At 49.5% G+C, this 19,216-nt stretch overlaps 1 protein-coding gene across 1 annotated transcript in view; it reads left to right on the top strand.

The window, feature by feature from the left end:
• Positions 1 to 19,216, top strand: part of CEP164 (centrosomal protein 164) — a 77,245-nt gene that overhangs the window by 44,172 nt on the left and 13,857 nt on the right. Inside the window, exons 8-12 of the mRNA XM_023739959.1 lie at positions 5,749 to 6,132; positions 7,150 to 7,230; positions 9,489 to 9,572; positions 13,826 to 13,911; positions 14,900 to 15,067. Of these exons, the coding sequence (XP_023595727.1) occupies positions 5,749 to 6,132; positions 7,150 to 7,230; positions 9,489 to 9,572; positions 13,826 to 13,911; positions 14,900 to 15,067 (803 nt within the window). The remainder of the gene's footprint in view (positions 1 to 5,748; positions 6,133 to 7,149; positions 7,231 to 9,488; positions 9,573 to 13,825; positions 13,912 to 14,899; positions 15,068 to 19,216) is intronic.

Below are 19,216 nucleotides of genomic sequence, written 5' to 3'. Positions count from 1 at the left end.
GGGGATATCCAGGCAGTTGCAGTGTGCTGTTTTCTTCCTTTGGCTTTCCCAGGTTCTGGGTAGAGTGGATTCTTGGTCCCTGCTGTCAGCTGGTGGACTGAAGATCCCAATGTGAACTGATCATGATTGCACTTTATTTTGGGCTAGTTAATTTTTACTTCATAATAGATTATAAATGTCAACAAACAAAGGGATTTTCTTATTTGACATGTCCTGAATTTCCAAAAGCTTTCCTTCTGATGAGTCTGTGCCTCTTTGTGGGAATGGGAGCTTTTTAACGTATTTTTATAACCTCTTTAATATAAATAGGCAAACCCGTGTGATTGGGGGAAATGCCTGGAGTGGGAGGTATTAAATACACCTCCTACCCTTGTCTCTAGCATCCCGGTAGATTTAGTTCTTTTCACCACATGGAGTGTTGGGTTCCTATGTTCTAACCTCAGGCAGCAGCTAGAGCTTTTCCTGTTGGGGAAAATTAGTGGTGGGGATGAATGGGGATTTCAGGACAGAGGAAACTCCTTCCACCTGGGCCCTGTCCTTTGAAAATGACTTTTGTTCCAGTTGACAGTCCTTGGATCCTCTGAGCTGACCACCTTTGCCTACTCCTGGGCATCCAGGCAGCCCTAGATGATCTCCTTCTGTGCTTAGTTCTACCCTGTCCCGCTGTTGACAGTCACTTTGCTCATGATTCCATGAGAGGGCAGTAGGATGGTACGAATGCTCCTCTCGCTCCATCTCCTTCTCCCTCCCTCTCCTGCCTTCCAGCTTACACCCATTTCTAGTCTATTACAGAATCAGAAAGCGAAGGTTCATGGAACAGATGCTGAGAATGGGTGTGAGTGAAAGTGGGGAGGCTGAAGGGCAGGCGAGAAGGCAGCATGTGGCGCTGGTGAAAAGCCCATCAGTGGATCAAAGGAGAGGGAGGGAGCTTGGGCTTCGAAATAACAGGCAATGATGTCAGTGTGATTTGAAGGCACTAGCAACACCAGGGAGCAGTGCAGCGAATGGAGACTGAGCGGGAATGAGATGTGGGAAATCGGCTGGACCGATAGCTGGCTTGGTGGGGCCCTCCCCAGGACAGGATCACAAGATCGGTGCCTGGGCCTCATTGCTCAGCTCCCCCACTTGCCTACCCCGTCCTGTACCATGAGGGTTATAGGAGCCCCCGCCTTTGTGCTGTGAGCAGGGGGAGGGGGCTTGCAACCCTGCAGCCCTCCTGGCTTTGAGGGGGTATGTTAAATATTCATGAAGTGGTTCTTTCAGGCACTCTCCTGTACCCTCTCCTCATGCAGATGGCAAGGTCTTTCTTAAAAAAGCAACATAAATTTGCCTTGAGATACTCAAGGACCTGGGGCTGTGACAGGAAGACACAGAAGGAGATAGAAGGACTGTGAGCTGAGAGCAAAGCTGTGCTGAAGGTGTGCCCCCCCCCCTTGCCTGCCCTCTGGCAGAAGACTGTGTCACCGGTGCCTGGAGGTGCATTCCAATGGGGCTTCGTGCCTTGGGGCCCAGTGACTCGATGGCTCGATGATGGACACATGGGGGTGGCTGGAGAGTAAAGGGGAAGTCAGATGAGTTTTCAAGACACTCAGCTTTCATTTATCCGTTTGTGGGTAATGTGCAACAAATGTTTATTCTCCCTCTGCCTTCCCCACCTCCATGTGCTTCTGGCTGTCTTGTCTTTGCCTTTAGTTGACAAGGGTGCAGGAAGTGCATGTCCATTGGGTATCAGCCATGTTTTACTATTTGAATGTAGGTAAGCACACTGGAATAAGCCCTACCTTAAGAAATTAAGCTTGCAAATTGGGTAGACTGGGCCTAAGATTTTTGTAGTCTGGCCATGTTCTCTCACATAGAAGAATGGGACTCTTTCTACCTATATCTAGTGTCCTCTGATTTCTGATAGGTTACTTGTTTTCTATCATCTTGAATATTAATACAGGTAGTCCCCCCCAACTTACAACAGGGTTCTGTTCCAACGGCTCCGTTGTAAGTCAATTCTGACGTAAGTCGAATATCTCATTTTTTTTCAATTTTCGTTATTATTGCCTTTTATTATCAGTATCTTTATAAATTATAACATCGAACATCTGCGAGTGAACATCTGAGAATGATAACATCAGCAAATTACATGCTGCAATATGGTATGTAATACATATTAGCAACGATAAGATGTGCCAAAAAAAAGAGTTGTAATTACGGTTCATAGTAACTCAAATATGTCGTAAGTCAGGGACTCCCTGTAGTTAACATTTATTTAGCCACTTACTATTTAATAAGCACTTTCACAGATATATTTTAATCCCCATAAAACCTTATGGAATAAATATTACATCTCCATTTTGCATAGTAGGAAGGGAAGTCTCAATTCCTCACAACTGCAGGACACATTAATCGATTTTTAAAAAATTCAGTCAACAAGCATTTATTGAGCCCCTACTATGTGCTAGAAACTAGGCACTGGGGATAATAGGGAGCTAATCTGGTGAGGGAAGCAGACAAGGAGGTCAGCAATTGTAGTATAGTAGCTGTTATGCTAAAGGATGAGGAAGGCTCACCTCAGGAAGGAAGACTTCCTGGAAGAAGTGATGCTGAGGACCAGTGGGGGTTTGTCAGGGTGGGGAATGGGGGTTTGAAGCCTGGTCGTGGCAAAGTAGTGACGTCACATGATGGCTATTCACAGGACAGCAGCAGAGGATGTGTGCAGGTGTGCCTGGAGATGAACGCTGAGAAGCAGGCAGGGGCTGGGTGGAGAAGGGCTGTGTGGGCCAAGGGAGTAGGAGATGTGAACTTTGTCCTGAAGGCCATGGGACCCTATTCATGGCCTGACACCTTCTCTGGCCCCTAACCTAAGGTCTGCTTCCAGGCAGCCCTTTTGGAGCCAGGCTTCACTCCTACTTCAAGCAAGAGAGCCTTTCTTTACTCTTTGGATGAGCCTGGCCAGGTAGATTGGCCCCACTTGCTGAGTGAGGGTGTGTGGCTGGCCAGATACTCCTCACCCACCCCAAGAAACTCCCACGTCCTTCTAAGAGTCCTTGGAGCCCCACAGACTCCCTACTGAGCTCTTGCCAGGTTCTGGCTACTGTTGGGGATCTGGAGAGGAGAAGGCATCCCCCCGCTCCCCCGAAGCTGCTTGCCTCGAAGAGGAGGAGCTCACCTCACCCCCTTCTCTCACCCCAGTGATCATGGCAAATTTAGTCCGTGCTAGAGATTAGGGGTGTCAGGAGGACAGGTAGCACCGGAGGGATCCTGCCTTTGCACTGCCAGGGGTGGGAGGGAAGCCGATCCCTTCTCTGCTTCAGCCTCTGCTTTTCTTCTTGGGACAGGCTGGGGCTGGTGACAGCATCACCACTGTGTCCAGTACCTCCTTCCTTTGGGCAGGAAAGACTCATAACCAGGGTTATGTGGGACATTTCACTTTTCTCCATACTCAGCTGACTTCCTTGAGGGGAGGATCTATGTCTTGTTCTTATTTGGGTACCCCAAGGCAGTGTTTTTCACATAGAAGGTGCTCAGTGAATGAACGTGTGGATCGCAGAATATAATACGGTCGTTAAGTGCATTTGAGTCATTTTCCACTCATAGGGACCCCATGTGACGGTAGAACTTCCCCACAGGGCTTTTTTGGCTGTAATCTTTACGGAAGCACTTAACTTTTATGGAACACTTACATATGCCAGGCATAGTTCTGAGTTCCTAAGCTCATTTAAACCCTGTTGCCATTGAGTTGATTCCGATTCATGGCTACCCCGTGTGTTACAGAGTAGAACTGCTCCATAGGGTTTCCTTAGCTCAGGCAGCTGGATGGTGCAAATGGTTAAGCACTTGACCACTAGCTGAAAGACCAGTGGTTCAAAACCACCCAGAGGTGCCTCCGAAGACAGGCCTGGTGATTTGCTTCTGAAAGATCACAGCCTTGAAAACTGTATGGAGCAGTTCTACTCTGCATGCATAGGGTTGCCATAGTCAGAACCAACTCAGCGACAACTAAGAATAACTACAGTCTTTATGGAAGCATATTGCCAGGGCTTTCTTCCACAGTGCCACTGGGTGTGCACGAACCACCAGCCTTTAGGTTAGTAGTTGAGTGCAAACCGTTTTCACCACCCAGGGACCTCTTTAACTCATTAAATGAGTTGAAAAAAAAATTAACTCATTTAAAGAGTATTAACTCAGTTATTTTTCCCAACAACCCTATGAGGTAGGTACTATTATTTCCCATATTTTAGATAAAGAAACTGAGGTACTGAGAAGTAATTTTCCAAAAGTCACACAGTTGTGAGTATGGAGCCAAGATTTGAACTGAGGAAGTCTGGCTCCTAGCTAAGCTTTGTACTGCTCTGCTTTCCTGTCTCTCTCAGCCATCCTTGGAAAGCTTGGGTTAGCTTGTCAGTAGGCTGCCAGACCTGCAGGTGGATGGTCCTGTCTTTGGGCTCAATAGGTATTTCAACAGACAACATCAGTAAGTTCCAGGTTTTGGGCTTCTCCTTGGACTCTTGGAGTCTCTAGTGGTCATGTTCCTTGTTTGAGTCTTCAGGATAGGAAATCAGGAAGTCTTAAAAATCCGTGATCAAAAGCTGTTCAGACTGGCAGCCCAAGTGTTAACACAGATGTTTTCTGAGAGGAAGGCTTCTCAGCCAGAGCCTGGGAGAGATCTCTGGTCACATTTCCAAGTGAGGGTTTTCTTTCTCTATTTTGGTATACTCAGAAGAATTTAAGTAGAAGCAGCCTTAGATTTTTCATAGTCTCTAAAGTGAAGTTTGTGTGAGGGATGGGTTGTGGCAGCTCTCGAGGTATGCCGCTCAGATCTTTTTCCATGAGGCCCTGCTGAGGGGAACTCAGTCGATTGACAGCCTCCAGCTGCTGCACCCTCGGAGCCGCCTTGGTGTTCATGCCAAGGCCGTGCTCCTTCCCAGTGACTAAGCAGGGCCATTTCTGCCTGATGTGGCATGCCTCTCATGCCTGGCCAAGAGTTCCTCAACACTGCTGTGGCCCGAGGTTCTTCCTACTCAAACCCTCTTCCTGCCCTCTCTCCTGTTGCAGGTAGCAGACCTGCATCATCTTCTGAAGCCTCTCCACCTTCTCTAGGCCCCATCCTCCTTCATCCTTCACAGGCATTTCCCCCAATAAATCTCTTGCACATCTGACTCCATCTTGGCATTTGCATCTCAGAGGGCCTGAATTGACTGACGGGGCTTGAGTAGAGGACCCTGTCTGCAGGGTTGCTTATGATCAGCTGGCACAGGGGAGGCTTAGGGAGAGGCTTATTGAAGAAGGGCACCCTTTTGTTATTTTCCCCCCTGCTGCCTTTAAAAAATGAAATATCAAAATTGTAGACTTTGCTACCTTTCTCACATGATTATCCATTATCATCTGAATAAATACTGGCTTCTGAGTCTGCAACTGTATGATTTGGTTAATGGGGCTGGAATGAAGTTGCACCACTGGAGACAGATTTATTACCTGAGGGCTGATAGTGGTAAAGGGGGTGGATAGTCCAGTGTACTGGTTTCCAAGCCCTTGTGGACCAGGGGCAGGTTGGGTGTATCAGAATCACCATCAAAATTCTGATTCAGTAGATCTGGGGTGGAGCCAGGAATCTGTGTTTTAAAAAGCTGTTTGGATGTTTGATAACCATTGGTCACACAGCTAGAGTTAAGGAATAGCTATCTCTGTCTTGTAGCAAGTCTGTAAACTCCTTTTATAAATTCTTGATGTCTTCCTTCTGACATCATCTGTGCTCCCTAGGAGTCACCGAGAACAAGCCAGCCAGAGGAGAAGGATGCTTCTCTTGATTCTGATGTTGCTGGTCCCCCTACTCCCGACAAGCTCTTCAGCCAAGGTGCAGACAGCAGCCTGAGCAGTGCTGATGGCCAAGGGCAACAGGGAAGCAGGGCGGGCGCTTGGCTCCCAGGAAAAGAACAGAATCAGAAGAGTGATCCTGGGGCCTCCAAGAGTCCGGTGACCCCCAGGGTGGACGCAGAGGGTGATCAGCCTGCCAAAGCCTCTGAAAAGGAGACACCAACGGACCCAGTGGATGCTGGAAAGGAGGGCTTCAGGAAGGAAGAGGCAGCGGAGGAGCCAAAAAGGGAGATGTCTGCCCCAAAAGAGAGCGGATCAGATGCTAGTGAAGTAAGTCACTTTGTTCTGTAGGCAGTTGCTGGCTGCAACCCTGTGCTTCTGTCTTAAGCCTTGTGCAGATTCCTAGCCCCACGTCTTTATTACTGAGACAGGAGCTTCATTTGTAGGCCCTGCAATGGGCTGACAGCATCAGCTGGAACCCTTAATTGTGATGAATGTGCCCAGATCCAGCAGGACAGTAAAATCCTGAATGAAATGCTAAAACTGCTGGCACTAGAAATTCAGAGCAGTAGTTTGCTTTTCCACTGGCACCTCCCTGGGATATTAATATTCCTCTTTTCTCCTACTTCCTTCCTCTTCCCCTTTGCTGTCTCCCTCTTCTACTCCTTGACGTCAGTATGGGGTCAGTCATGGTTGCAGCAGTATGAGTTCTGTAGAGAGAACATTGTGAGGGAGGGGCTAGCACAGTTGGGAGTGCCCTGCCCCTGCACAGGTACATTAGGTTACCAGAAGACTCATTGATTTCTGTGGCTGTTTCTGAACCAACCTAAGACATGGGAGTAGTTGCTTTGGCAAGACCAGGCCAATAACATAAATGGCATGTTGGATTTTCCAACCCTTAGCCCTGTTCCTCCTCCAGGTAGATGGTGAGGTAACTCATTTAAAGAGTTTTTATCTACTTTCTAGAAAAGATACCCTCATTCCATTTTTTTTTAGGACAGGATCAAACTTCAAACTCCCAGCTTTCTAACCCTTCCACTACACTTGGCTCTTCTTACGTAAATATATCCTTGTTGATCTGACTCAGAGTGTGGCTGCTGAGTCCCAGCTGGGCTCTTTAGCCCAGGGGGATGGGGGCTGGTGCACTTGTCCAGAGAGGACGGGAGGGTCCACAGGCCTCCCTCAGGTGTTTAAGAAGGGGTAGATTTCTGTTTGGGCTGAGCCCTGTGTTGGCACCATGGCCGGAACGAAATTCACCAGACAATGCCTTAATCCTTGCTTTAGTGATCCCACCCCTCTGTGCTGTGCTGTGCATAGCTGGGTGATGTCTCTCTGTCTGTTTCCCAGGAGTCAGAGATCAGTGAACATGTGAAGGAGCTGCGACTCTCAGACTCTGCTGCTTCCGACCCCAAGTCCTTCCTTGACCTGGTGAGTTTGAGATGAGGTAGCAGAGTGGTGGTGACAAGCGGGAGAGATTTTTGAAATCCTGTGGTTATGAGGTCACTATGAATTGAAATCAACTTGACGGCAACGGGTTTGTTTTGTTTTTTTTTTTTTTTGCCTAGGATCACACAGCTAATAAGTGGAGGAGTTAGGATTCGAACTTGGGTTGTAGCTAATTCCAGTTTCTCAGCCATTAAATAAGGATAATACTACCTGCTTGATAGGTTCGTTGTGAGAAGAAAGTGAGGGAAAGAATGTGAAACATTAGCATGTAACCATTAGATAAATGTTAGCTTTTATTACTATTACTGTTGTGTGAATTGCTTGTGAGGTCATGTGAGTTGCTTCTGGGCTTTAGCTGAATGTTACATGGGCCTAGGAGGGTAGATAGAGCCCTGGTGGTACAGTGGTTAAGAGCTCGGGCTGCTAACCAAAAGGTCGGCAGTTCGAATCCACCACTTCTTGGAAACCCTATGGAGCAGTTCTACTCTGTCATAGGGTCTCTATGAGTCGAAGTAAATTCGATGGCAACAGATTTTTACAGGAGGGTAGAGACTGGTTTTATGTGTGTGTGTATGTGTGTGTGACCACGGAGCTATTGTGAGGACCAGTCCCCAGGCTCTGGCCAAGAGGAATGTTGTGGTTTTATTTCTAAAGTCAAGTCTTTGTCCTGAAATGCCAGCATCCATGGTTTCTTTGTCCTAGACCTTCCACCCAGCCTGCTGTATCCTGGTTTAGTTTGCCAGCTCTGTATCTGAGGGGAGTAGTTTGGGGTGGTTTATTGGCAGGGCATTACCTCTAGAAACTCTCCTCCATCTGTTTGGAGGAGGCAGATCAAAGGGAAGGGATTAGTGGGAAAGGGTCAGGGATGAACAGTAATGATATGAGAGGGTGCAGTGGAATTAGAAGGCTGTGTGCTGCAGCCCCTCACTGAGCCGTGGGCTTAGGAGGCAGATGGCAGCTGCATTAAGTGGAGTAGAACTCAAACTGAAGGGAAAATGTCACCCAAAAAGAAGAAAAACCCACACACTAGGAAGGGAAGGCAAAAAGTCATCGTTGGCAAAAACCATCCATGAAGAATAGCCTTGTCAGAGAATGCTTTGAAGCAAGAGGTCTGGCCCTTCTAAAGGAGTCACCCGTGTGGAGAAGTGTGCCCATCAGCATTTTTCTTCTCTCTGGGAGGGAATGGAGGAAGCCATGGACAGCAGGACCAGACCTTGGCTGGGCAGCCCGCCATTAATCAGGGCTGATGACAGAACTGTCCCCATTAGCATGTTGGCAGGCAGCAATCCTTCACTTAGCCCAGCAGGGATCTTGGGCTCGGAGGGGGTGGGATCATGGTCCTGTGGCAGTCAAAGGGCAGGAAGGAGCTGGCACCAGCGTGGGCACCTGCTGCCTGTGGAGGAGCAGCCACAGATGAATCCCCATTGTCCGGAGGGTCACATGCGTGGGAAGGGGAAGGAAGGAGCTGGGGCTGAGCCTACCAAGCCTCGTTTCTAGGCTGCCCACGGTTTCCTGGGCCCTTTGACCTCTACTGGTGCCCTGGTTGGACACTGGATGGGGCAAGACAGCTGGAGAGTGACATGCTTTGCAGCTTGTGTCACAGAAAGCTTGGTCTTTGGAGTCAGCCCAGGGGCACATCTGTCCCTGTGCCCCTCTGATTATCTGCTTGGGGACCTTGGGCAAATCACTTGTGCTCTTAAACCTGCTTCCTCATCTGTAAGATGCGGCTAAAGTATCAGTCTTACAGTGTTATTTTTTTCCTCATCATTTTATTATGAAAATTTTCAAACATACAGAAAAGTTAAAAGAATTTTACAGTGAACACCCATATACTCACCAGCTAGAGTCTACAATTTACATTTTACCATGCTTGCTTTATCAAATGTCTGTCCATGTATTCACAGGGTTATTTGGAAGTTTACATTTATTACACTCAAACCAAACCTGTTGCGATTGAGTTGATTCCAACCCCTACCAACCCTATAGGACAGGGTAGAACTGTCCTATAGGGTTTCCAATGCTGTACGTCTTTACAGAAGCAGACTGCCACATCTTTCGCCTGTGGAGCAGCTGGTGGGTTTGAACTGCTGACCTTTCGGTTAGCAGCCAACCACTTAACCACTGTGCCACCAGGATGTCAAAGTGTCTAGCACAGTGCCTGGCACATAGCAGATGTCTTTCTGGGAGGTTGGAGTAGGGGTGAAGAAGCCCTGGTGGACCTCCTGTCTCCATGTCTCTAGGACTTTGGTTTTCACGGACGGATTGCAGAGCACCTGCTGGATGTTAATGTGCTTTCCCCGGTCCTGGAGGGAGCCCGCTGGGAGGTGAGCCTCTTTGGGTGGGTGGGCTGGGCTGGGGCCTCACTTTTCCTGGCAGCCACCTTTTGGGATAACCCAGAGCTGAGCACTACCTATCACCGGATGCATTTCTGGGAGTTCTCTCCCTTCTTGTTTGTTAGGAATGGCCTGACTCTGTGTCTTTGATGGGGTTTCTGACCATTCTTGTTCAGTTGCTGCTATGAATGAAAGCATTTTCCCCCGTTTATTTATCTGTTTATTAATTCAGCAACTGAGGGCTGACTGTTCATGTGCTGTGTAGATTGTGGGGCTGGGATTATGAGGCTCTTCACAAGCTGGCCCATCCAACCTTCCAGTGTCCTCTTCAGCCCATCTCCCATGCACCAGCCACGTGCAACCACTAAGCATTCCTGGAGCACACCGTCCACTTCCTTACTACCCTGAGCTGTACTTATTCCCCTTTTGTTCCTGGCCAGCTCTTTCTCAGACTTGGAGGCCCATCACTGACGTCACCTCCTCCAAGCAGGATAAAGTGATCCTTCGGTTTGCTTGTCTTAATACTTCTTGTTTTGTTTTATGATTGTCTGTCTCTCCTTCCAGATGTAAGCTCTGTGTGGGCATGGATGTCATCCGACCCAGCGTAGGGTACACAGATGACTCAAACACAGATCCTGTCTTAGGAGCTTAAAGCAAAGAAGATCATTTTTCTCCTCTGTGGGTTTGTTAAGAGGAGAGGTTTTGACACATTGTCTCTGCAAGTTAAGAGAATGTTTGGTTTGGGTGAAATGGATATTTGTTGGGTGCAACAAACAAGATGTTTAGTATGAACCAAGACTGGTCATCCTTTGTGAAATGAGGGCTGGAGACGGTAGAGTTTTCGGGCTGATTGCATTTATTTGAGCACAACATGTCCCTCTCATCTCTGGGCCACTGCTCAGCCACCAGGTTCCTGCTGGACCTTGGTCACTTCTGTTTGCAGCACTACAGGGATGTCAAAGCATAGTCAAGGTAGTAGGATTAATCGGGAAGGGTTTGGAGCAGGTGACTTGTGAGGCCACTTTGACACTGGGTAAGCGGGAAAGCTACAGAGTTGGCAGGGGGTTCATTTCTTTTCCACTGCTCTGGCTCCAGAAACTTGGCCAATATCAGAATTACTTGGGAGCTTTACAAAAGACAGATATCTAGGTCCTACCTAAGACTTAATGAGGCCAGCCAACTTCTTTTCGGGTCGTGCTGCTTGGGATAAAGCAATGGTAGGGCCTGGCTTAGATATGGTTCTTACTAGGTACCCCCTGAGGCAGAAAATCCTGGCAGAGAAAGCCTTAAGCTTTCCCTCATGACCAGCCAGTTGGGGTGTGGGCAGTGCTGGGTGCTCAGCTTGACTGGCCAAATAGAGCCTGTTGGGAGGTCCAGCCACTACCTCTCTCCTGTCTTCAGGGCATGGAGGAGTTGAGCAGGGAGGTGGAGCTGAAGGTATGAGCAGCTGTCCCCTTGTGGGACACGCAGAACCATAGATATGGCCCCCTTTGTCCTTCCCATAGGCTCTTTCTTTTTTTTTTAATTTTACTGTGGTGAAAATATGTATAACAAAACATATGCCATCTCAACAATTTCTGCATGTACAGTTCAGTGACGTTGATTGCATTCTTCATGTGTAACCATTCTCACTATCCTTTTCCAAATCATTCCACCACCATTACATAAACTCAGTGCTCCCTAAGCAGACTCTGATCTATTTTGCTATATCTTCTGGATCTCTCCCAAGGCCGGGGCCCATGCAAAGGCTTAGAACTGAGCTAAACTAGTTTTCGTTTTATTTCTTTAAAAAATTGTATAATTGACATACAGTTAAAATTCACATATTAAAATTGTACCATTTGATAAGTTTTGACAGATGTATAGCCCCTTGAAACCATCACCACAGTCAAGATAATTAATGATCATAATAAATTATAAACATAATGCATTTTATAATAAATTAGAAAAGTGATGATATAATTATTTCAATACAGAAGGTCAAAGTCCTCCACTTCCTACAGCCTCACTCCCAGAGGTGAGAACTAGTAATAGTTTCCATTAACATTTCTTGTGTACCTTTCCAGAAATTTTACTTTGTACATATAAGCATATACCTATTTTCTACTTTTTTTCTCCCTACAAAAATTGGGATTATGCTACAAAAACTGCTTGGTGATATTCCCTACCTTATTCTCTTTAATGGTTGCATAGCATTCTGCTGTGTAAATATACCATGACTTATTTAACCAGGGACTGGACTTTAAACAAAAACAAAACCCTGGAGCTGAGTTAAGGATGGGGAAATGGTGTCTTGAATAGTCTTAGGCCAGAGGCTTAGATTGTGCTTGCTGCTGTATCCCCTTTCCAACTGATGTCCTTGTCTGGTTCCTTTGGTCCCTTTTTGGGGCAAAAAGGTCCAGGAATACAGTAAAACTCTCCAAAAAGGACCGTCTGTCTATTTTCCCAAAGTATCCCCTTTTCTGTGGCGGTGGTTTTGTTCACTTTCTTGCAGAAGTACAGAAAAAGGAAACCAGCAGGGAGCAGACAGAAGGCCTTTGTCTGCAGCCAGCCCTCTTCTCTGCCTGCCTTTCTCCTCATGATACGTGGTTTATAGCCCTTCCCTGCCTCCGGCGTCAGTCCCCCAATTTTTATTACAATTGGCCTACTTTACTACCCATCCGTATGTTTTAGTTTGTAAAATGGAGTTGGCCTGTGTGATCTTTTTTCCTTGAAAAGTGCGAGAGGAGTATTCAGTGAGCTTGGTGTGATTTGTAGGGGGAAAAAGTCATGAGTTGAACACAGGAAGGGTAAAGAGGTGGGTGGGCGGGAGGACTGCAGGCCCTGCCACCGTCTGCGGGCTCTGCCCAGGCTGATGGGATCAGGAGTGGCAGCACTGGCAGGGAGCCCTTCTGCTGCAGGCACCAGGAGGTACTCACGGGTAGTGTGTCTGTTTTTGATGGAATCTAGGGGGAGCCAGGGTTTAGATCAGGCCTTGCCCGCTCGCCAGTGCCCATCCATATGGCAGACTCGGCCACAGCTGTTGGGCTCAGGCTGCCAGTGGAGAGGTGGGCACGCTGTGGGCAAGTGGGGCTGGGGACACAGCGGTGTGCCCGCCTAGCCGGGGACCCCACTGGGGAAGACAGAGTGAGCTGTCTCTTACGCCACCTCTCCTGCTAACCCTGGTGTCCCAGAACAGACGAGACCCTGTCAGTGTGACAGAAGGAGTGTAGGGCCTGGAATGGGGACTGGCAAAGCATTTTCTCCCCCTTAGCCTGAGGGAGAGGGAGAGGAGTGTGGGAAGAAGAGCTCACGTTGGTGGCACACCTTCTTGGGGTGAGAAGTTGGGTTTTGCCTACAAGATCTGATTTAATCCTCACAAGAAGCCCTGTGCGCTGTGCTTTATTGTCCCGTTTTACAGTGGAGGAGAAAGACTTCCCAAGCAGTAAGTGCTAGATCTAAGGGCTGAGTACAGGCCAGCTACACTGTGACCCCCTCACCCCCCGTAGAAAATATTTGAGATGATCAGGAATACTCCTCTTTCTTCCACCAGCTTGCTAAATTTGCCTAGACTCCCGAGCTTTAAAATGGAAAAAAAAAAAAAAAATTTTTTTTTTTTATATCTCTTTCTGGGAAGGTGCCTCATTTTCTACTGATTGGACCTGGGTACTGGGGATGGAGCTAAGGAGCTCTTTGTCTTCCTTCCTCCAAGTGCCCGGATGGTCCCTTTTTAGTCTGGCTGTAGCTGTCTCTTGTTCCACCAAGGTTCCATCTCTCCAGGATTCTTCCTCTTTAATGTAATTGCCTTCTGCCCCCAATTCTTCACACTTAATTTCACCATCCCCGTATATCCTTGGCACTGGGAAGTCTGGGGCTTCCATGGATTTGAGGTGTGCATGGATGCCTCTGCTTTCTCTTTGCAGCCGACAGTGAAGGCTTCCAGCAGCAGCAGGCAGGATTTTCTTTCTCGTGTGTTCTCCCTCAGCCTCTGGCTTACAGCTCTGTGTGCTGTGCCTATGGTTGTCTGACTCATCCTCAGGCGAGCAAGGCAGGCCCTGAGCAGCTGTGGGGCTGGGGACTTAGCCAAAGCCCCTGGGAGCTTCATTGGGCAGTGGACAGGCCTTTTGTTTCATGTCCCGTGTTGTCCCCACCCACTTGACAGCCACCTCTTAGTGCGATCTAGTACACATGGAGTCAATAGGAGGGTCAGGGGACCCAAGTGCACACTCCTCCAATATATGCTTCCCACTGCTTCTCGCCTACAGGTGCAAGGGTTGGGAAGAGAGGACAAGGTTGACAGCCAGTCCAGCCGAGATGAGCTGCAGAGCTTGCAGTCCAAAGGCTCCGAGAGGTATAGTACATGGGGGGCTGCCCCAGGGGCCTGAGAGGTGGAGTGCACCTTTGGGATGGTGTGGACTTGGGCAGAGCTCCTGGCTTTGGTTGGTATGGCTTCAGTGTGCTGCTGTCTGGAGGCAGGTGAAGAGCTGGCTGGATGACTTGCAGGGTCTGTGTGCATGTCTGTGTTTGTGTGTACACCAGTGTGCATGCATGAGCATCCCGTATTTCTGATTCTGCACAGCACAGGAATGTGAAGTGCTGCTGTGTGCATTTGGTGGGGACTTTGTGAGCTTGGCACTGTGTGTATGCCTGGCCGTGGATCAGGGCTGCGGCAGCCTGCTGGAGATCTGGGGGAGCAGTGCTAGAGAGTCGGTCCTGCAGCTCAGAGCTCTGAGCCAGGGCCCTGCCACGTCAGAAATGGCTGCAGCTAACAGTCTGTGCATGTGTGTGTGTGCGCGTGCGTGTGTGTGTGTGCGTGCGTGTGTGTGTGTGTCTGACTGGCTTGAGTCCATGATAAGAGAGAGGCCACCACCCATTGAAATGGAAGGGAGGTGGTCATTCTACTTTTTGGACCTTGCCAAGCTATCAGCATTTTTACTTCCTTAAAGCCATAGCTTCATGCATTTTCTGTAGTCTGACCACTTGAGTCTGGTTTCTCCCCATTTTCCCCTCAGTTCTTTTGTCCCTTCCCTGACCCCAGTGATGGGATAACTCTGGGAATCGATACACCTGTGAGTGTGTCCAGCTGTCATTCCTGGCTGGGCAAATGCAGTGCAGGGCCTGGGATGCATGACTCACTTAGGCAAAAGGAGAGCTCAGGAGGGCGTCTCTTCCTGCTACGGGTCTGGCCGCTTTGCCCCCTGTGCTCTCCATAGCTGTGGGCAGGGAGGGGTCTAGCCTGGAAGGATGACTTGACCTACTATACATCCTGCCCTCCATGATTCTCTTCCTGCTCTCCAAATGGAGGGCCCTGACTCTGCTGCTCTGGCTGCCCTCACCAGGTCATCTCCTTCACTTCTGCACAGGGAGCAGCTCCAGAGTCCCCTGCCCAGCCAGGCCACTGGAGGAGGGCCTCCACGGGCCCCTGAGGGGCAGCCTGAGCAGAAGGAGGCAGGGGAGCCTGGGGAGCACTCTGCCGCCAGCCCTACCCTGCCGGTTTCCCTCCAGAGGTAAGAATGAGGTGAACCCTCCCAGGGTGATGGTGGCCTCTCCCTGGGTGCAGTTGGTATGTGTGCTGGTGCTGGGCGAGGGGAGGGGAGGGATGGGTGGGTTCGGAGAGGGACGGAAGGGAGTAGGGGTGAGCTCGCAGCCTAAGCAGCAGCAACAGAGATTTTCGGTTAGCGTCCCACAGGAGCCGGGAATGAGGAGATCTGCTTCTTCCTAGTACTCAGTCTAGAAGAAAAATTGGGGTGCACAGTCTGATTAGGGGAGCTTAGAAACTCTTGGACGAGAAAGTGTCTCTTCTGTCCCAGCTACCTTCCTGCCAGGGGCTGGGGCAGAGACTCAGCTGTTGCCCTGGCTGCTCCGTTCCCGGGGAGCCCTTTCTCCCAATGCCCTCCCTGCCATTACCCTCCTCCCAGGATGTCACTTTCTAGTCGTTCAGTAACCCATGTGGAACTCTGTTGTGCACTAGGCCCCAGGGGTATGGAGGTGCAGAGCCCCTTACCTGACGCTAGCTGAGAGGACCTTCGTGTCCCAGCCTGGCCAAGAGCCTGGTATGCATTTGCTAGTTGTTCCCCTGGCGAGAGAACGCTGCTGGTCTTAGAATCCATCCGGATGGAATGAGTCCCTGTGGGGAGGTGAGCAGCAGTGATGTGCAATCAGCAGCATCCACTGGGCATGTGCTGTGTGTAGAGCTTCTCCTTGGGTACCATAACCATTCTGCTTCCTGGGTGGGGTGTGAGTCTCTGATCTTCAGTGTAAACAGCTGGGGAAGAGGCAGGGAGAGGAGAGGGAGGCTTGAGACCTGAGGTGGGGAAACTTCGTTGGGGTTGTCTCTCTTGTCCCCATGACAACTCGTTTGATCCTGAATGGGGTGACCCTTGGGCTGCTCACCTTCCCAGTGCTTTAATGCAGTTGCTTCCTTATTGCTATCAAGGGAACAGGCCCCAAGCCCACCTGCTGCCCAAGAGAGGGGCATGGAGCAGCGCTCCCAGGCTGAGGAGCTGGGTCCTGGGCAGGAAGAGGCTGAGGAGCCTGAGGAGCAGGTGGCGGTCAGCCCCACCCCGCCAGTCTCTGCAGAGGTGTAAGGGCCCATTTTGATGTGTCTGCCCCTGTCCTCTGTGTGTTTGGATGGTCTAAGTGCCCATTTACTCTTGGGTGGCAGGGAGGGGTACTCTGACTCTGCCCCAGTGGGTGGAGTGTGGGAGGACATTGAGTGTGCCCTCAGTGCTCTGGACGCAGCCTTGAGAGCCCCAAGCGCCATCACTGAGCCTCATGTGGGTTAGCTTAGGTCCTTGGGCTCCTTGTCAGGTCCTGGCTGTGAGGGTGGAGGTGAGGGGTGACCTCGTGGCTCATTGGCAGAAACCTGGTGAATCATGTTCCCTCTCTACCAAGCACGATTTTTTTCTTAAAAGCTTTTTTTTATAGATGTTTAATTTATATACACTAAAGTACACAAATCTGAATAGTACAAGTCAATGAGTTTTAATACGTATACACACCATATAACAAGCACCCAGGTTAGATATAGAACATTTCCATTCCTTGAGAAAGTTTCTTCATTCCCCTTCTCTCTCAATAACTCTCCACCCCAGATCACCACTATTCTGGCTTCTATCTCATAGCTTTTCTAGCTCTTGAACTTCGTATAAATGGAATTATACAGTATAGAAGTCTTTTGTACCTGGGTTCTTCTGCTTAACAGGTTTTTCAGGCTTACCCATGTTGTTGCGCCAAGCACTTCTAAAATTTAGAAATCACAGTTTTTCTCCTCCTCTCCTCCCATGCTCACTTGCCCCTCTCTCACCCATTTTACAGATGAGGAAACTGAGACTCAGAGGGGTGAAGAGGTTTGCCCAAGGTCTCATCGCCAGTCAGTTGCAGGATTAGGACTAGACTCTACTCAGTAGGGCCCTAGACTTCTAGCTTTTAGTCTCCTGCCACTGCTCCTTTTCTTTACATGGAGAACAGGTGTCATGGTTTGAACTGGTCAGGTACAAAGGGATTGAGAGCCCTCAGGATCTGGGGCTGACCCTTGAGCAGAGACAGGCTCATGAACTGATGACTGCAGTGTCACCCAGAGCTGGCAGGGCATGTGAGCTCATGATCTCATGTCTTCCTTATAACATGGCAGCAGGAGTTAGTGTAGGGAAGGGCTAGCTTCATTTTTCAGATGGTGATATCCTATAATGAAAGCTATGACCTCGGGGAACTGCATGGCTTTCCTTTCCTTGGTGGCTGTGGACAGCCATGTCAGGGTGTCAGGGTGCTATCTGTAAGGACAGGAGGCGAGTGTGGGTCAAAGAGAGGAAGATCTGGCCAGAGTTCAAAGGGGCATCTTCCTGGGACCTCTGGGGCAGGTAGCAGGGGGTTAGGCAGTGAGGCTCAGGCTGGGGCCCAGGCTCCCTCAGCTCCTCCCCGGCTGCCTTGGCTGGTTAATCCCCTTACTTTGTGTTTATTCTCCCATCCCAGTGAGGCTGTCCTTGCTGGGGCCTCAGAGAAACTTTACCTGGCCACTAAGTTTAAATTTACATATTGCCCTCAGGAGATGCCTTCTGCTCCTTTCCTGAGCTTTTTCAGGTCCCGTAACTTGCGTGTTATTCATCTTCACAGCTACGTGAGGAATTGATTGGTTTTCTGGGGAGTAGTTCTGTGTCTGTCGGCTTCCAGAGATGTAGTTAAGCTGAATCCAAAGGGGTTAGGAGCGAGAGCAAGCCAGAGAGTAGGCAAGGCTAGGAGCAGCACAGCGCTTTGTAGCCAGAATGCCTGGGGCTGCGAAACAGGAATCTCCTCCCTTTTGTCGTCCCAGCATCTTCCATGGGCATTTATAGGGGGTAGATGAATTAAAACCACTGGGTTGACTGTGAGAGGAGACAAGTTCTCTTTGATTCTAACCCAGGTTTTAACGGATTCTTTCTGTGGTAGTGTACCCATTTCAACATATTCCTTGGGTACCATTTCCCCCTCCTTCGACCTTCCTTTCCTCCTTCCCTGCCTGCCACCCCTCCCTGACTTCCTTCACATGCCTGGCAGCTGCTTTATGGCCAGCCTGAAATGATCATGCCCCTACAGAATCTCCTTTTTGCCATTAACTATTGGAAACTGGGTCTTGTTGATGCTGATACCTGAGAAGTTGTCCTAGAAATCAGACCTGTCTCTTCCTCTGGCGTCTTTGACTTCTCAGTTGTCTCAGAAGTCTTTCAGGGATGCTGTTTACTGCCTTGGATCTAAGCGGGGAGTTGGGGATACTAGATCTTTAAAACTGGGGGTGGGAGAAGAGGCCCACTGCAAGCAGCCCTGCTTGCCTGAGTGCCAGATGTGCAGGCACGCCTGCTGGTGCGTGTAGCCTGGGTGCACACTGCCATCGAGCTGACGCCCATCTTTCTGCAGCATCTGTCCCTGGGGCTGCACGTAGCTACACAGCCCACAGGGAAGAAAGACATTAAAAGGTATCATCTCAGGGAAAAAGATGTTTTCAGCCAAGGTTGGAAATGAGGTGGAGGGTTGATGAGGCGGAGAGCTGCGGGGGGAGGGGCGCCCTTTCCGGGGGCAGGATTCTCAGTTGAGGTGGCAGCAGCATCTCTTACATCTGCGCCTGTTGGACTGTGTCGGGGGACTGAGAGGAAGCCGGCGTTTGAAAGGAGGGAGGCGATGGGAGTGGAGAGGAATTGACTGCAAAGCTTAAGACTGTCTCCGGTCTGAGCCGTGATTTTAGTTAAGAGGAAATGGAAGGTCTTAATGATATTTCAGAGAAGTCAGCCGCCATATATGTCTTCCTTCTCTCTCTGGCCTCAGGGGCTGAAGTGGGATTCTTAGCCCTTGCTTTCTTCTTTTGTTGTGCTGTGATCCTGCTGGCTGCCTTCCATCTGTTGTAGAGCTGGAGCTGGAGGGAGAAGGGAGTGGGTCCCCAGCAGGGAGGACTGGCCCCCTCCTCTTTTCCCCCTCCTCTGATTTGGACCTTGCCCACACGTTCCTGCTGAGGTCACCGAGCCACCAGGCCAGGCCTGCAGCAGTCTGAGCACCGTGTGAGAAGTATGACGATTTGTGTGCCAAGACCATTTTCTCAGACGATTTAGGGACTTGGAAGTACCAACATGGACTGGCCTTCAGGAAAGTCGTTCTGGGACGCTAAATACTTTATCCTGCTTATGATTTCA

The sequence above is a fragment of the Trichechus manatus genome, unplaced genomic scaffold (assembly GCF_000243295.1).
Source record: "Trichechus manatus latirostris isolate Lorelei unplaced genomic scaffold, TriManLat1.0 scaffold00143, whole genome shotgun sequence".
NCBI classification, from domain to species: Eukaryota; Metazoa; Chordata; class Mammalia; order Sirenia; family Trichechidae; genus Trichechus; species Trichechus manatus.
The sequence above is the reverse complement of the archived record's forward strand: the minus strand, read 5'-3'. Positions and strand labels throughout refer to the sequence as shown.